The sequence below is a fragment of the Lissotriton vulgaris genome, chromosome 5 (genome assembly GCF_964263255.1).
Source record: "Lissotriton vulgaris chromosome 5, aLisVul1.2, whole genome shotgun sequence".
In the NCBI taxonomy this organism is placed as follows: domain Eukaryota; kingdom Metazoa; phylum Chordata; class Amphibia; order Caudata; family Salamandridae; genus Lissotriton; species Lissotriton vulgaris.
The window spans coordinates 1169113037-1169128367 of NC_141693.1; the positions used below are offsets into that span (position 1 = coordinate 1169113037).

Sequence of the window (15331 nt, forward strand, 5' to 3'; positions counted from 1 at the left end):
CCTCAGCGAAGCTCTAAAGGCAAGGTCCTTCAGTAAAGATGACTGGTCTGTCCGAATCAGATCAGACATTGCCTTGGTGACACAAGACAGACAGTGGGAATTAGGCCTGTTAATGCCACAACTAAAATCCCTAGGTTCGACAGTTCAGATGCGATTTCCCACCTCACTTCGGATTATGTGGGAGAATAAAATGCACAACATCCGTGATCCTAAGGAAGCGGAATGCCTAATTGATCATATAAAAAAGCAACAAAAAGGCTACACGTAAAAATAATAGTATAGTTCTCACCCGGGGAATGAAGGGCTCAAAAGGACAGGTTTCTGTCCAAAAAAGAAATGGGAGGCTTCTCCTGAGAGGTTGAGGGTAAGGGCAAGGGTAGAGGGAAAGAATTACTAAGAAACTCTTTGAAAAAGAAAATAAAAACACACAGGTGTGGAGCAAGTTAATGAAAAAAAAGAAAAAAAGTCGAAAGTGTGTAAAGATAGGGAAGAAGGGATCCAGTAAAAGGTGAAAACTGCGAAAAGTGCTGAAGGCGTTAGAGAGGAAAAAAAAATAAACAAATATAAAGACAAGTTACACGTTGGCCGCGGCGCGAATTCCGCCACGGTACAGGCGAATTAATGAGTAGGCGGGGTTCGGACGACCCCCAGCCATCCTCCGCACACGCCCACTGTGACGTCATGGAACGGGCTAATATATTATCATGGAATGTAAATGGTCTTAGAATAAAAAGACGCAGACAGAAAATCACAGAGTACCTGAAGGCAATAGACAGTGAGATAATTATATTACAAGAAACCCACCTGTTACAAAAGGAATGGGCAGACATAATCAAACATCAGAGTGGGTGGATATATATATATATATATATATATATATATATATATATATATATATATATATATATATATATATATATATATATATATATATATATATATATATATATATATATATATATATATATATATATATATAATATGTATATATATATATATTTTTTTGACAATTTAGTTTCATGAGGGTTTATTGCTCCAGCTCAGACCAACGCGTTTCAGCCTAGGAACAGGCTTTGTTCATTGTAAGTGAGCATACAACTATGTTTACTATTTATCCCACCTGGCTACTATGGTGCATTATGGGATATGTAGTTCATGTGATAAAAAAGATTAATTAACATGATTATGACATTAGCAATTTAAGCACTTAATTATGACATTAGGTACTTTGACATTGTGTTACTTGTGAGTTCACTGTTATAGCAATAGTGACAGGTTTAACTGATTTCTAAAAGGCACAGTGTACAACTAATAATTTCATTTGTGGTATAGTACCATAAGTCAACAGTATTCCATCATAAGTTTGACATCTCACTGGATAAAGTACCCAATTGGATAGATCATATTTTTTCATATTTAACCATCGCAGTTCATTAGATCAGTCACTGATGTTATTCTAGATGTATGTAAAGTTCCTCGTCAAAGTTCAATATATATATATATATATATATATATATATATATATATATATATATATATATACACACAAACCAAGAATGCTGTACGAAAGGAGTGGCAATCCTTTTCAAAAAATCTCTTAAGGCAAGAATTGATTCTGCAGAAGTGGATGCAAATGGGAGATGGGTTATAGTTAAAGTAAGGATTTTTAATTCATTATATACTGTGGTGGGCTACTATGGGTCTAACATGGATAATCCTACTCCACTTCAAAAAATATACGCACTGTTACTGAACGCCCAATCCCCAATCATAATGGGTGGTGATTTTAATATAATTTTAGACCCTAATGCGGACCGACGTCCGGCTAGAAACAAAGTGAATCTACCCAAAATGAGAGAGTGGGTAGGAATCTTTATTAAAGATGTGGGAATTATAGACATTTGGAAAGAAACGGGGGATAAGGCTCAAAGTTTCACGTTTCAGAACAAGAAGCATAACCACGCCTCTAGAATAGATTTTTTTCTTATAGATAGTCGACTGGCCAGTATCACACAAAAAGTAGAACATCTACCATCGCACGTATCTGGTCATTTGGCAGTTTTGTTGCGACTTTTGCCTAGAATCATCTCTCCCCCTTCAAGGTGGACTGTTGACCGTAGTATTTTTTTAGATCCTCTTAATACAGAAGCATTAGCTACAGAAACCATCTCTTTTTTTAAGGTGGGACCGCAAAACAAATAGTCTGGGATACTTATAAAGCAGTAATCGGAGGAAAGATAAAAACTCTTGCTGCTTATAAACACAAGAATACCAAGTCCCTTATCAAACAGGTAGTAAATTAAATCAAATTCGTGAAGCGTGAACTGTTGGAAAAAGAAACCCTGAATGAAATAGCAAAACTGGAAGATGAGAAAAAAATAAAGAAGATGGCTTTCAGACATTCTGGAAACAATAATAAAGAACAAATGGGAAGCAAGTAAACTCTTACAGTATGAATACTGTGAAGGATGTGGGAAAATACCTGCGTGGAAATTCAAAACAGACCAAACCCGAAATCGGGTAGCAAGTATTGAAACAGGTAATCAACCCCACAGCACTGGCAGCACCCACGATGCTGCAATTGGAGAAGCTTTTGTACTGGCCAAACGGCTTAGAAGGTTGCAGGGTTCTTAGTCCACCCCAACCAAAAATGTTTCATCAAAGGGAGACAAATACGAGAATTAACCCAAGAGCTAATTAGAGCAATAGACATAGCCACTCATTACAACACTCCGCTGTCAATTATTACCTTCGATGCTGCCAAAGCATTTGACAGAGCCAGCTGGCCTTTTCTGAATGAAGCCCTAGGGAAGTTTACCCTAGAAAAAACCTTCCAAAAGGCCATAAAACAAATCTACAAAAACCCCACTGCAAAGGACCTAGTGAATGACAGCCTTACTGACAAAATATCAATTTAGAGAGGCATGAGGCAAGACTGTCCCCTATCCCCTCTATTGTTTAATCTCTATATAGAACCTCTGGCCTGTTTATTAACACCTTAAGAGGAAACACTAAGATCATTCAATTCACGGGGCTGAGAGAAAAAAGTAGCACTGTATGCCGACGACTTGATGCTATTCTCTAGTAAGTAATCACATTTCTCTTCCAGCAATAGAGGAGGTTTTGGCCCAATACGGAAAGGTATCTGATTATTTGATAAATCAATCAAAATCCGAGATCATGGACTGGAACTGTGACTCTAAAAATCCTTTGGCAAAAGAAAAAATAAAGTACCTTTGATATAGACCTAGTAAAAGATATTAAAAAAATAACGAACATGAGTTTTAACAGAATTCTGGGAGAAGTAAGGAAACTTCTCAAAGTATGGGGTGAGCTTCCACTAACCCTTAAAGGAAAATCCAATGTGATTAAAATTTAAATTGTTCCTAAATGTACATACATTTTCAGCACCATACCGTTGGAATATAAGAAAGAATGGTTGAAAAAATTACAAGGAGAATTAAACGGCTTTGTTTGGGCCACAAAATGGGTAAGAATTGACTGGAGAAAACTAAGAAAGAAGAAAAATCAGGGAGGGATAGCAACCCCGGATCTGTTGGAATATTGCAAGGCTTTTCAGTTCAAGTCACAACGATCTGGGTTTAATCCATCACCACCCCAGCTTGGGTCCAGCCATATGGAAATTAGTCTTGACCCTGTTCCTTGTGGGAACAATCAAGCCCGAACTGCCAAGCCAGGTCCTCCCTGGACACGAAACAAGCAGCTTTGGACCGGTTTCAGGGCATCACCCTTCATCAGCCAGGCTAGCTTGAATCCAGTGGTGTAGTGAGCACGGGACCCACATCTGGGCATACCCTTCCCACTTAGGGCGACATATGCAAAAAAAAAAGTTGCTGGACCTTAATTAAACAGACAAATCGCTTGTTGCCATAGACCACACCAGGGGCCCTGACTATCTTACACAGCACCCTATGCCTGAGAGGGTGGTGGTACAGACATCCACAAGTAAGATGAAGCCTGCTCTACCTAAAAATGAGTCAAAACCCATTTGCAAAACGTATGCTCTCATCTGCAAGTCTAGCTCTCCGATCCATCAACACCAGCTAACTCTTGGAGTGCTAATCACATGCCCTAAGGGTCATGGCGGCCTATATTTTGCCAGCGGGCTCTGATGACCTGCAATTGTCCCTAAGGATAGAGGTGACGCTGCAAATTCTGTAATTTGCTGTGGCCTGGATACAGCTGACTGTTCGTTGGACAGTGCAGACAAGCATGGCACTTCGCACCACACCTGGTTGAGATCTCAGGGGATGATTTGGCATCTTTAATGGGTATGCTGTTCGATATCTCTCTCCTGATCTGATGGATTCATACTTATCCATCAGAAGAACAAATTACTTGCCTTTGTTAATAAACTTTCTGGTGAATACTCAGTGTAACTGCAGATTCCTCACTGACCCTCCCGCCTCATCGTTTTGTGCACTGGACTCTCTTTCTAACCACAAAGGTCTGAATTTAGAGTTCTGTACACTGGTCATGCCAATCTGCTGTGAGGCTCCGCATCTGAGGGTGTAAACATCTTGAGAAAGCAACTGACAGCATTGCGCATGAGTGGTGCTTATAGGCCACACACCACCACCAGCCAGCGCGCAGGAGTAAGGCTTTGACGTTTCTGGAGCCAGTCTGACATCTGAAGAATATTCACATGGTGAGGAATCTGTGGTTGGTTATAGTATCCCCCAGAAAGACAGTTACCAAAGGTAAGTAACCTTTTCTTCAATTTCAAAGACTCTGGTCAACGAAAGACCTAAGGTTTTGGCAATACATTGTTCAAGGAAGGGGATACAGTCCGAGTCTGAACCCTTTGCACCCTGCAGGAGACCAAAATTGTTAAGATTGTCTAATTCATTGCAGTCTTTCAAAATTGGGATCTCGCATTGCAGTTGTGAATCACTGTTAATAGACTTTTCGACTTGCAAAAGTTGCTGATTGGTGCGGTCTTAAAGTCTGACAATCTTTGTTCCAGCTTCAATGACCCTGATTTGTCTAGTCCTTGAAATCTTTTCTGCTGTCATTAGTTTCTACTCGCAGTAGATCCATGTTTGTTTTGGTACTTTGTGCGAAGTTGTGCACCACTTTATTGATATAAAGGCCAGTGTTGGGTTTTGTTCTGAATTCCTATTTTATTAGTGACCCGGGTATGGGAGGCTCTTGAATGCTATGTTTAAGCCCAGTATTGGATTATTTTTCCTTTGGTACCTTCATATCTGCCAGTATTGGGAGGGGTGTTAGATTATTGAGGTTATGAGGATTTGAGTGCCTTGGCTTATCAAAGGTTGCGTAAATGGTTAACAAGAGAGAATGAATCTAGGCTTGCACAACACATTTACTGGTGAGCTGACTTCATAAAAGAATTACTTATAGAGTGGTACAGCTGTACTTAATCGTATTCTGTCAGAGTTCGCATATATAGGCATGGCCTTGCTTAACCTTGTTGCTTAGTTTAACTTTGAGTGGGGGTTTTTGTCCTGTATTTAAGTTTAGTGGCTTAGTTGGAACCTTGTTTAGTGCAAGTAGCTTGTATTATTGTGTTACCCTAGATTATCATTACCTCTCCAAACAGTTTATTTTAGCCTGAATCAGCTTGACCCTTTGAACATTGAAATTCCAATTTCTTTTCTGAGAAATAAATACTATGGGGGCAGTTTGAATTTTCTTTTCTGAGCTCTATAGTCCTGTTGTGTTAAAGGCCCAAGGTGGAGATGCAGTGGGCCATACCGCCACTGGGCCATACAGCCCCTCGGAGGCTTAGTGACCGAGGAGCAGCCGAAGAGACTGCTCTGTCCAGTTTGAAATACAGAGTGGATGCAGAGGCCTGATGGGTAGATTCAATGGGCCTGCTAGCCTCTTGCATCCCCATCAGCCGAGTAGAAGAGCCCCAAGAGTTGCCGCTCCAGGGAGATGAGGCCACATGTGAACATTGATATGGTGGCGAGGCACTATGGGCTCCGGAGGAGTCGCTGATGGTCTGGGGAAGGAGTAGCAGAGTCAGGCAGACACACTCTGCAGCTGGCCCTGGACAACTTTGCAGGTTGCTGCTTGAAGGATGATAGAGCCTGTGGGATGCCTTAGGTAGAGGGCCCAGGGGTGCCTTGGGGGTTTTCTAACTTGATGATAGAAAAATGAGTGATAGTTATTGACAAAGGTGATAAATACCGTAATTTATGCTTGAATATAGTCCTGGCACACAGTCGGAAGAGTTGGTCTTAATAACCGGGTTGTGCTTGGAAAATGGAGAGAACTTACCCAGTAACTAGATCAAGGGCCACAGATCTCTGGCCACTTCACCATTTCTGATGCTAGAATGAATAGTTTCCCTTCACATAAAGGTAGCCATTTAAGTGTATAGGCTTAGTTTGGCTCACAAATGAATTGAGTTAAGCTGGTTATGGTGCTTTTCCGGACTGGGCTAAGATGGTGGCATTGCCATATTGTATGAGGCACACTGTTGCTCGACGTTTATTTAATATAAGTGATTCTGGGTAGGTATGGTTGAATGTAAAGTTTTATTGCATAAGTGACCTGGATGAGAGTCTGCATTGAACAACTCAAATAAGGGCCATCCTCATCAACGGCCTCAAGCCAAGTCCCCCCATTAATTGTAATTTGTATTACAGTACTATAAGAAATTAGTTTATTATTTGGAGGGGGGCACTACCCACCTCAAAGAACAATGAGAGCCCCGGTAAGGATGAACCCTCAATGTCACCAAATTAACCTTGGCTCAAGCCTCTGGTAGTATGACACCGAGCACGCAGGCTTATCTGGAAATGTGTAAAGTATTTATAGAGTGACAAAATAGTAATAGAGTTGAAACCCAACACAATAAACAATCCAACCTAACCATTGAACTGGATTTTTGATAACTATGAAAATATATATTACATTTTCTTTCTATCAGTTTTCTGGACGAAATCAACATCATTAAATAATATAACCCAGTGTTGTCATATAGAGCAACCAGCCTTGCTACAGTAAAAATTGCGGTTATGCTTTTTCACTGTAAAGACATGTTAACATCAAATTTCTACATGTCCTACTTTGAAATACCATGCACCCTGTTTTGTGGGCATCAAGGCCTACATATGGACTTTATATTCATATTTAAAAGGTAGGTTTTGTCCTGTCAAAAGGGTATATTTTGACAGGGCAAATTAAAATGTATACACTGCTACAGTCAGGCTACACTGTTAGGCCTGAAGCAACGTTTGCACTGCTACTGTAGTGGATAGCATAATAGGTGCTGCAGTCCACTAGCAGCATTTAACTGCCTGGTCCCGAGTATACTTTGTACCAATTACTAGGGACTTATAAGTAAGTTACATACATGAATTAAGAATATTTAAATTCAACCATGTTTAATGTAGAAGCATAAGCAGTTTACTACTAAGTGCACAGAGTTATGAAACCAGCCAAAATATAGGGTCCAGCAAAACGTGAAACATGGGATGACCAGACATAAAAAGTGGATTTTCTTCTACTACTTTAAATGACATGTTGTGTATGTATTCTCCGACTGAGCATGTGGTATCCGAACCAACATGTCCTTTATGTAAATTTACTCTGCATAAAGCAACCTACTTAAATAGTATTATATGTACTTTGTGACTGTGTATATATATCACCCAACAGGTTCTAGATGAATTTTCCATTTATGTATAGCATTCTAACCACAAACGAATTCTAAGGGTACTGCATCACTGGGCAAATATTTGTATTCCTCCAAGTACTGTATGCACTGTCATTGTGCATACAGCAACATACTTTGAGTCCTATATGTATCTTGTCAAAGAGCATACAGTACTCTACCCAGTAAAACGAACACCTATATACCTACGTGGGTGGAAAGCGGTTTATAATTATATTTCTAAACGTTTTATAGTCTGAATTTCGACTCTACATTTCAAAGTTATTATTTAGGGGAAAAAATATTGAAATGTTTTTAGGTATCACTTTGTTTGTACAGTGTCCTTGCACCTATACATGTTGTTCTGATATTTATTTTTTATAGAAATACGTTTTCCTTTTTGCAAGTGCCTCTGCACTGACACTCTACTGCCTCCTAATCAACTGTTGACTTTAGTTTCCTCCTGTTGACACCACAATACACGCCCACACCTGAAACCATCCGAATTCTAGAATCTTTAATCTGTACTTCCCAAACATTGGAGCTCCACGTTACTCTGTAGGAAAGTGTGTTTGACAAAAATACTACTGCAAAGTTTTGTGGTAAGCTTATTTTAAGGTTTTTCTACAAAAAGAATATTTAAACTGTTATTTTATTTAACATGAGCTGTTGTCAAGTTTGTTTAGCTTGAAATGTGACCTAAACCTGATACCCCACCCATTCTGGGGTATCCGGTTTTTCTACATTTAGGATTTTGAATTCTGCTCTTAACCCCTTACTCGGTATTTTTGGTTGACAATTCTTTCTGGTACATAAGACCTAGATATGAGGGACCATGACAGTGCTCCCCGGTTCTAGCTTGCTGCGCCGGTTTGGAGGGGAACCCCAGCAGTGGTAGGAGAAAAAGAGAGAGCGGAGTAAATACCCTTCAAGAGTTTGTAATCCTTTGCACTTATTCTCAATGTATCTCAATTTTAAAACTAAAATATTTTCAACTAGCAACAATGCTTTCCTGCCACAAGGATCACAATTATAAAATAAATGTTGTGTTTTCCTCTGAGATAGATCTGCGTATGACTACTTGAGCGCGGAACCTTTCCAGGAGTACCTTGACAGCATGTACTTCGATCGCTTCCTGCAGTGGAAGTGGCTAGAAAGGTAAGACACACACACACACCTACCCCTGTTGTGCGCGTTCTTTTGAATTCCTGCATACCGATTTTTTTTTTCCATTTTTTGTAGAAAAGGGGTATTGAAGATCTAGATACAAAACTAAGCTTGTTGTATTGTTTAACTCCCTACTGCTAAATTCACCGTTAAAAGGAATACAAATATTCACGATGACTCCCATCCAACTTCTACACCCAATTAGTCAAACTGTATAAGCCTGCTTGTGTTCATAGAAGTGAATATATGTGAGTAAAAAAGTTGCTCATTATAGCTTCTTTTTAAATAATCATCAGTCCTAAATGTGAAAAGTATGCTGTGAATGAACTGCGGTATGATCACGTAGTGAATATCTACTATAGTCGATTTAAGTTAAGTTTATTGTGTGGCCTTCAATAGGAGTGTGCATGTACCTGTGTGATGGTGTCTTTCGTCTCCCCCTGACGGAATCGTGGGGTGTCACGGCTGCGTTCCAGGGGATCAGCGCACACCTTACACAGCACTGGCTAGGTTTTCACTGGACCCTTATTCTGCAGACGCCTCTGCTTGCACACCCCCAAGCTCCCCACTCACCAGCCTTCTCTCCTGCTCTTGGCATATGATGACTCCTACACAACCCCGAGGTTTTCCACACCTTTTTGTTTGCTTTCTTTTGTACTACCTGGTAAGGCTGTTGGCTTACACACGGTGCTATTTTCTCTGAATAAACCTATACCCTCCAATACAAAAATTAAATAAGTGCCCGTTACTAGCTAGGTGCATACTATAATTTTCGAACTCCTTATACATTTTTCATGGTTTTTGTTTCATTACATTTTTTTGCTATAGGGTCGCTTTTGTTTTGCTACAAGCATTTCGAGGCAATTGATTTGGTCACGAGTACTTTGTAAATAAATAAACCGAAACATATCAGGTTCTTCCACCACTTGCGGAATCCTCTCCGGTTCAGAGCCTCTCTAGTCGTCATCCTCTTCTTTCTGATAGGGTCTCCCCAGCATTGTGTGCTGATTTACCCTCCTGGATGGGGTGGACTCTGTCTTGGTAATTCATCTCCTTCTTTTGTTTTCAAACACCATTGTGAAGTTAATGGGATCCCCCAAGGTGCTTTGTGATGCTATTGTCTCTGATGGGCTACATAGATTAATTCTCTTAGATTTTCCAAGTTTTCAATTCATGCTTTTAGCGTGAGCAGGTCTTGTAACCAAGTGGAAGGGTCTTGTTTTTATTTCTTCACAATATCTGTGCTTGGCTTCCTGCTTCCTGAGAAACAAGTCTGTGGACATCTGTACTTGTCAAAATGAAACTAACATACCAGTGAGTGAAGCAGAGCAATCTACTATTTGGAAAAAGAGTCCAGCTAGTGAAAGCTCCATCTGCTGCGTAGTCAAATTACAAACGTATCAGGAATAGTATACCTCAGTTGCGGTTACTCCGTCTTTGTAATACTAGTTTCCATGAATGCAAAGGAGCGCTTTTCAATTCATAGCCACTTCTTCTGTTCAGTGTCTGCTCTAGCCTTGGGCCAGGGGCAGCCTTAGGCATGTGCAAGCTGTGCACCTGCACAGGGCCACCAAACCCCAGGGGCCACCACGCCAATATATATCCTTAATATTATAATCCTCTGAGGATGGATATATATTTGCGTGGCGGCCCCTGGCAGTGATTTGGCGGCCTCCGGCTCTGTTCTACTTCCAAACACCCTGACCCCCCCCCACCCCCTTCACTGGCCTCAGCGCTCCGCCCCGACCCCCTCTTCCGGGGCCCCCCACCTACACTCCGTGCACAGGGCCACCTTGAGCCTAGAGCCGCCCCTGCTTGGGCGGTTGTACCCTGAGGTTAGTCCAGTGGTGTGACTGTGACTTGATCTTTCTGATCTGAATTTAAATGGTTCTCGCATGCCTTGCTGACTGCAATTGTTCAAGAAGGAGATAGAAGTCTTGCTAGAGTGGCCTATTTATTCCAGTGAGCATGGTCAAGCAAAGGATCAGCATATGGATAAAGACTCTGAATATTATTGAGCAGTCATGTAAAAGCAACGCACATCTGGCCTTGGTTCGAAGCATCTCTCCCTTAATATTTAGTTGTATCGTTTTCATCCCACACCGTATTCCGAGACCAAGATGGAAATGCCTCAATAGATTGTGGACCTCTAAGTGTTTAAAATGTTAAGTAGATGTCATTATGGCTTGATGTGAACTTTGCGATATTGTGTTCTTTGGCTGTAGTGGATCCAAAGAATATTAACTGAAACTCCAGTGTCTATGTACAACTAAGACTGAAGAAGATCTAACACAATATTTGCCCTGATGGAAAGAGTATTGGTGCTGGAAAAGAATAGTAGGCTGTTTCAGAGTTTTAAGCTAGAACTGGGTAAAACAATGCAGGTTGTGGGGCTGATATTATCACATTATGAATCTTTAATTATGCGAAAATCGCTGCAACCGTCTCAATCGCATAATTCCTGTGGCCCTGGACATAGCACACCTACAGTCATTTGCAGAGTTACTTCAGGTCGGATTCTAGTGCCCCCATTCTGTAAACTCATCAAAACGTTAGCCTGCAGAAATCAAATCTGAACAAACCAAACAGAAAAATACAGCTCTGATGAATGGCAGAACTGACGCATGTTCAATTGTCAAAAAAGAAACATAATGAAACCTGGAGGTATTTGGTATAAAGTCCAGAATTAGATTTCTTCGTTTTAATAAAAAAAATGTAAGGGGACTACAATTATCAAATTAGAAAAAGTGTAATAACTTAAAACAATGAAAGCTAAACACAAGAAACCGCAAATTGTGCAAAAACATAGCTAGCGGAAGCCTGCCGCCTTAATCTAGAGGTAACTCATCAAGGCAGTAGAATCAGGAGGCGGGAGCACAGTCGGAGAATGTGAGGAGGGAGCTCTGAGAAGGTGGGAGAGGAGAAGCATAGAAATCTCCATTGAGAAACCCCTAAACTCAGAATGAGTTGGCACTGAACGGAGGGTGGGGAAAACAGGAGGGAAAATGGAGCAGCACAGTCCGTGCTAGCAGGGTTCAGTCGGAAAGGGGATAATACAATGAAAGGGAGGACATCAATAAAAAGCATTTGCAATGCAATAGGTCTCGCATTTACGCAAGTTTAAGCTACTGGCATTGTAAATGACAATGTGTTTTATTTATGTTTTAAAAACGAAAACATAAATAAAAGGCATTGTCATTTACAATGCCAATAGCTCAAACTTGAGTAAATGCGAGACCTCTTGCATTGCAAATGGTAGGCATCACGGACAAAGGGACGGCGTACAGGCTTTAATGGAGAGGGCGGTGGGGAGGGGAAGAAGCCACAGACAAGGGGAGGGAGGGCACAGGAGTAATGAAGGCACAACAACGGGATGGAGGGCGGGGGAAATAAGGCACTACAACAGGAGGGTGAGGGGGTAAAGAAGGCACCAATGCACGTTGTGTCTGCAGTAAGAGAAACTTGATAAAGAAAATAGTGCTTACGGTCTAAATAACACGTACTGTGTAACAACCGAAGTAAAGGGGACCAGGTGACAAATGAAAAGGAGGCAATACTAAGGGGGGACTGACAAGCCAATTTATTAATCAGAAGCCAGCATTTAGGGCAAACAATGACACAAGCCAATAGCAAATAAGGGCGGAGAGTGGGTGGGGCTTCTATTCCTTACTCCGCTACAACAAGTCTCGCAGGGCAGCGCATGCGCGCTGGCTCTAGGCTCGACCTTAAAAGGTGGTGCAGGTAGGAGTTTATAGAAAGTGAATCATCTCACAGGTGACAATACAGTAATTAAAAAAACGCAGATGGTAGGAATGCAAGTAAGGGTGAAGGGTCGGTATGTCTTGTTTCAGAATAACAAACAAAACGATAATTTCTGTGTGGGTTTTTAAAATCTAGGTTAACTTTAAAAGTTTAATGTTTTAAGGATCTATTGTGTAGTTTACTTTTGGCAGTGTGATGTGTTAAAGGCCCTGTTCATATAAATTGTGACGAACAATCCTACATCTAAAAGGCATTGTTAACCTAACGGGAACTGGTTCAGTGGTACCAGGGGTGAAAGGGGTCCTGCTGCGCCCTACTGACCACATCCTTTGTGTATGTTGGAACTTAGAAGCCTCGATTTATTTATTTTTTCTGCATATTTTTTTCTGTGTATTATATAAAGCAATTCATCCTTAGGTAGTGCTGTCTTCATGACGCACAGGTTGATGCCACAATAACAATCACAGTGCAAAGCACAAGACATGAAACTCTAACAGTGGTGCGAGCGCGCTCTCGTGTAATTATTTTAGAAACATGGCGAGCTTAAGGGCAGTGTGTTCATCCGCTCTCTGGTCTTCAGAGGGTGTTTACTGATAAACCTAATCTTTTGGTAGCATACAGGTGTCCTACACCTCATTTCCTCGCCCCATTGGTATGTGAAGTACCCGTAGAGTTATTGTCTGTGCTCTTGTGTGAAAAGGCAACCAGCATTTCAAGACTGAAAACTAAACATGTCCTTATAAAGTGTTTCTTGTTTTTTTTTCTTAAGGCAACCTGTAACGAAAAACACATTCCGGCAATACCGAGTGCTGGGGAAAGGAGGTTTTGGGGAGGTGAGTGCTCGTCTTCTGTGGTTGGTGAGATAGAAAGAGCCATAAACTTTAGGTTTACCTCTGTATGAACTTCAACCAACCTAAGCAAGTGTATTAGACATGAAGTGCTTGTCTTCCTAATACTCCTCATTGGCAGATTCTTCAGGAAATGGATTTAAATAGTAAAGGGTGTGATTAGTAAAGGAACCAGGAACTGGCAGGATGTGTACAGTATGATGGGATGGACTAAAAGAAAGTAGTGTACTAATTATTTTTAGTATATGTGTCAGGGAATAGGACAGTTATAGAGGATCATTTTGTCTATTGTTCTCTGTGGATCCCTAAGGGCTGTCACAAGCCATTTAATATTTCCATTATGGAGCTGTGTAGAACATACGTTTTTAAGTAAAATGTTTATTCACCGCCTAAGCAGATCATTGCCACTGATAACAGATGTTTATGGTCACTCAACCCAATGGTGCTCAGTGGATAAACCTGAGGATAAAAGGCTGAGAGAGGCCTCCGGAATTCAGACCTGGTTAAACACAGGCCCCTGTCGTGGATGCATTAATCTGCTGAGCCACCAGATCAGCTAAGCATAGCTATCTGTCAGGCCACAGGGCAATTTGCCGAGGATCTTTACTACAGGGTTATGCGCTCCTTATTCTGTGGATATCTGTCCGACTCTAGGAGTAAGTAAGAAAAGAGCTGCTTGTGCGTGGCTTTGGTGGGATCAGTCATGTCCGAATCTGTAAATGGGGGAAGTGTATACATTTGTGTGAGTAGGAAGTATTCAGCACAGATGGGATACAGTTAGAAAAGGCATTGTTGTTCATGAATCTCTGTGGGCCTGCTGATAATCCTCTTTAGGTATGTGAAGTTCTTTAGATCATGTTCCATTATCAATTCTGCGGTCGTTTTAGGGAGCTGGAGAAGTAATCTTCATAATTAAAACTTTTGAATTCAAAAGGTTTTTAGACTATAGGCCTCTGTGGATACTCTGTCAGTAGAACTGAATTAGATTAGCAAGTTTTCTGATAACCTCATTATGAAACTCTGATTACGTTCCTCTGTTGATCTGGGGCCACTGGATGGAATCAAAAGAACCTATGTGATTAACACTACAGAGTTTGTGACATATATATATATATATATATATATATATACATATATATATATATATATATATCATTGTATATATATCATTATATATATATATCTATAGAGTATAGTCCGATGTGGATCATCAAGAGTCTGAGAAGGAATCTTTTTAGCTAACGCCTTGGAGTCTGCGAAGCTGTAGTTCCTCACTCTATAGTACAAAGTCAAAGATGTAACCTTGTTAATGAACAGTAACATGTTTTTGATGGTCTCGTTCTCCTTTATTATGATCATCTATGGATCCTCGACCCAGAGTACAGAGTCGAAGAAGGAACCCAAGGAGTTTGTGAGATGGTGTAAAAATGGTTTGCCTGGGTCATAGGATGTAGCCTGTTTGTTAACATATTGATTTCGGATTATCAGGATGAGTTAAATGCCTTTATGTTAATGCCTTAGCATGAGTCTGCCTCATTCGTTCTTTTTTTGTTTGCGCATCAGGTTTGTGCTTGCCAAGTTCGGGCAACAGGAAAGATGTACGCCTGCAAAAGACTGGAAAAGAAAAGGATAAAAAAGAGGAAAGGAGAATCAATGGCCCTGAATGAGAAGCAGATTCTGGAGAAGGTCACTAGCCGCTTTGTTGTGAGTATCTTCTTTACATGTGGTCTTCACTCATTCTGTGTTATCTGCTTGCACACTTTGTGCTCTGCACAAACCATTTGCCCCTTAGGGTAACCCTAGGCATATGACAGTTGTGCAGTATCATATTTGAATTTGCTTACAATGTCTCTTCAGATACCCTAAAATACAAATGCATGACAGCATGTTATGTCTCACAAGTAAA

General features: G+C 40.7%; 1 protein-coding gene across 2 annotated transcripts in view; it reads left to right on the top strand.

The window, feature by feature from the left end:
- The window catches only part of GRK5 (G protein-coupled receptor kinase 5), a 638763-nt gene that overhangs the window by 486116 nt on the left and 137316 nt on the right, over window positions 1–15331 (top strand). The window contains exons 6-8 of one of the 2 annotated variants that reach the window (XM_086922934.1): window positions 8714–8806; window positions 13347–13410; window positions 14989–15129. In XM_086922934.1, the coding sequence (XP_086779060.1) occupies window positions 8714–8806; window positions 13347–13410; window positions 14989–15129 (298 nt within the window). Of the gene's footprint in view, window positions 1–8709; window positions 8807–13346; window positions 13411–14988; window positions 15130–15331 lie in introns of both variants that reach the window. The other variant, XM_086922935.1, reaches the window with a different exon arrangement.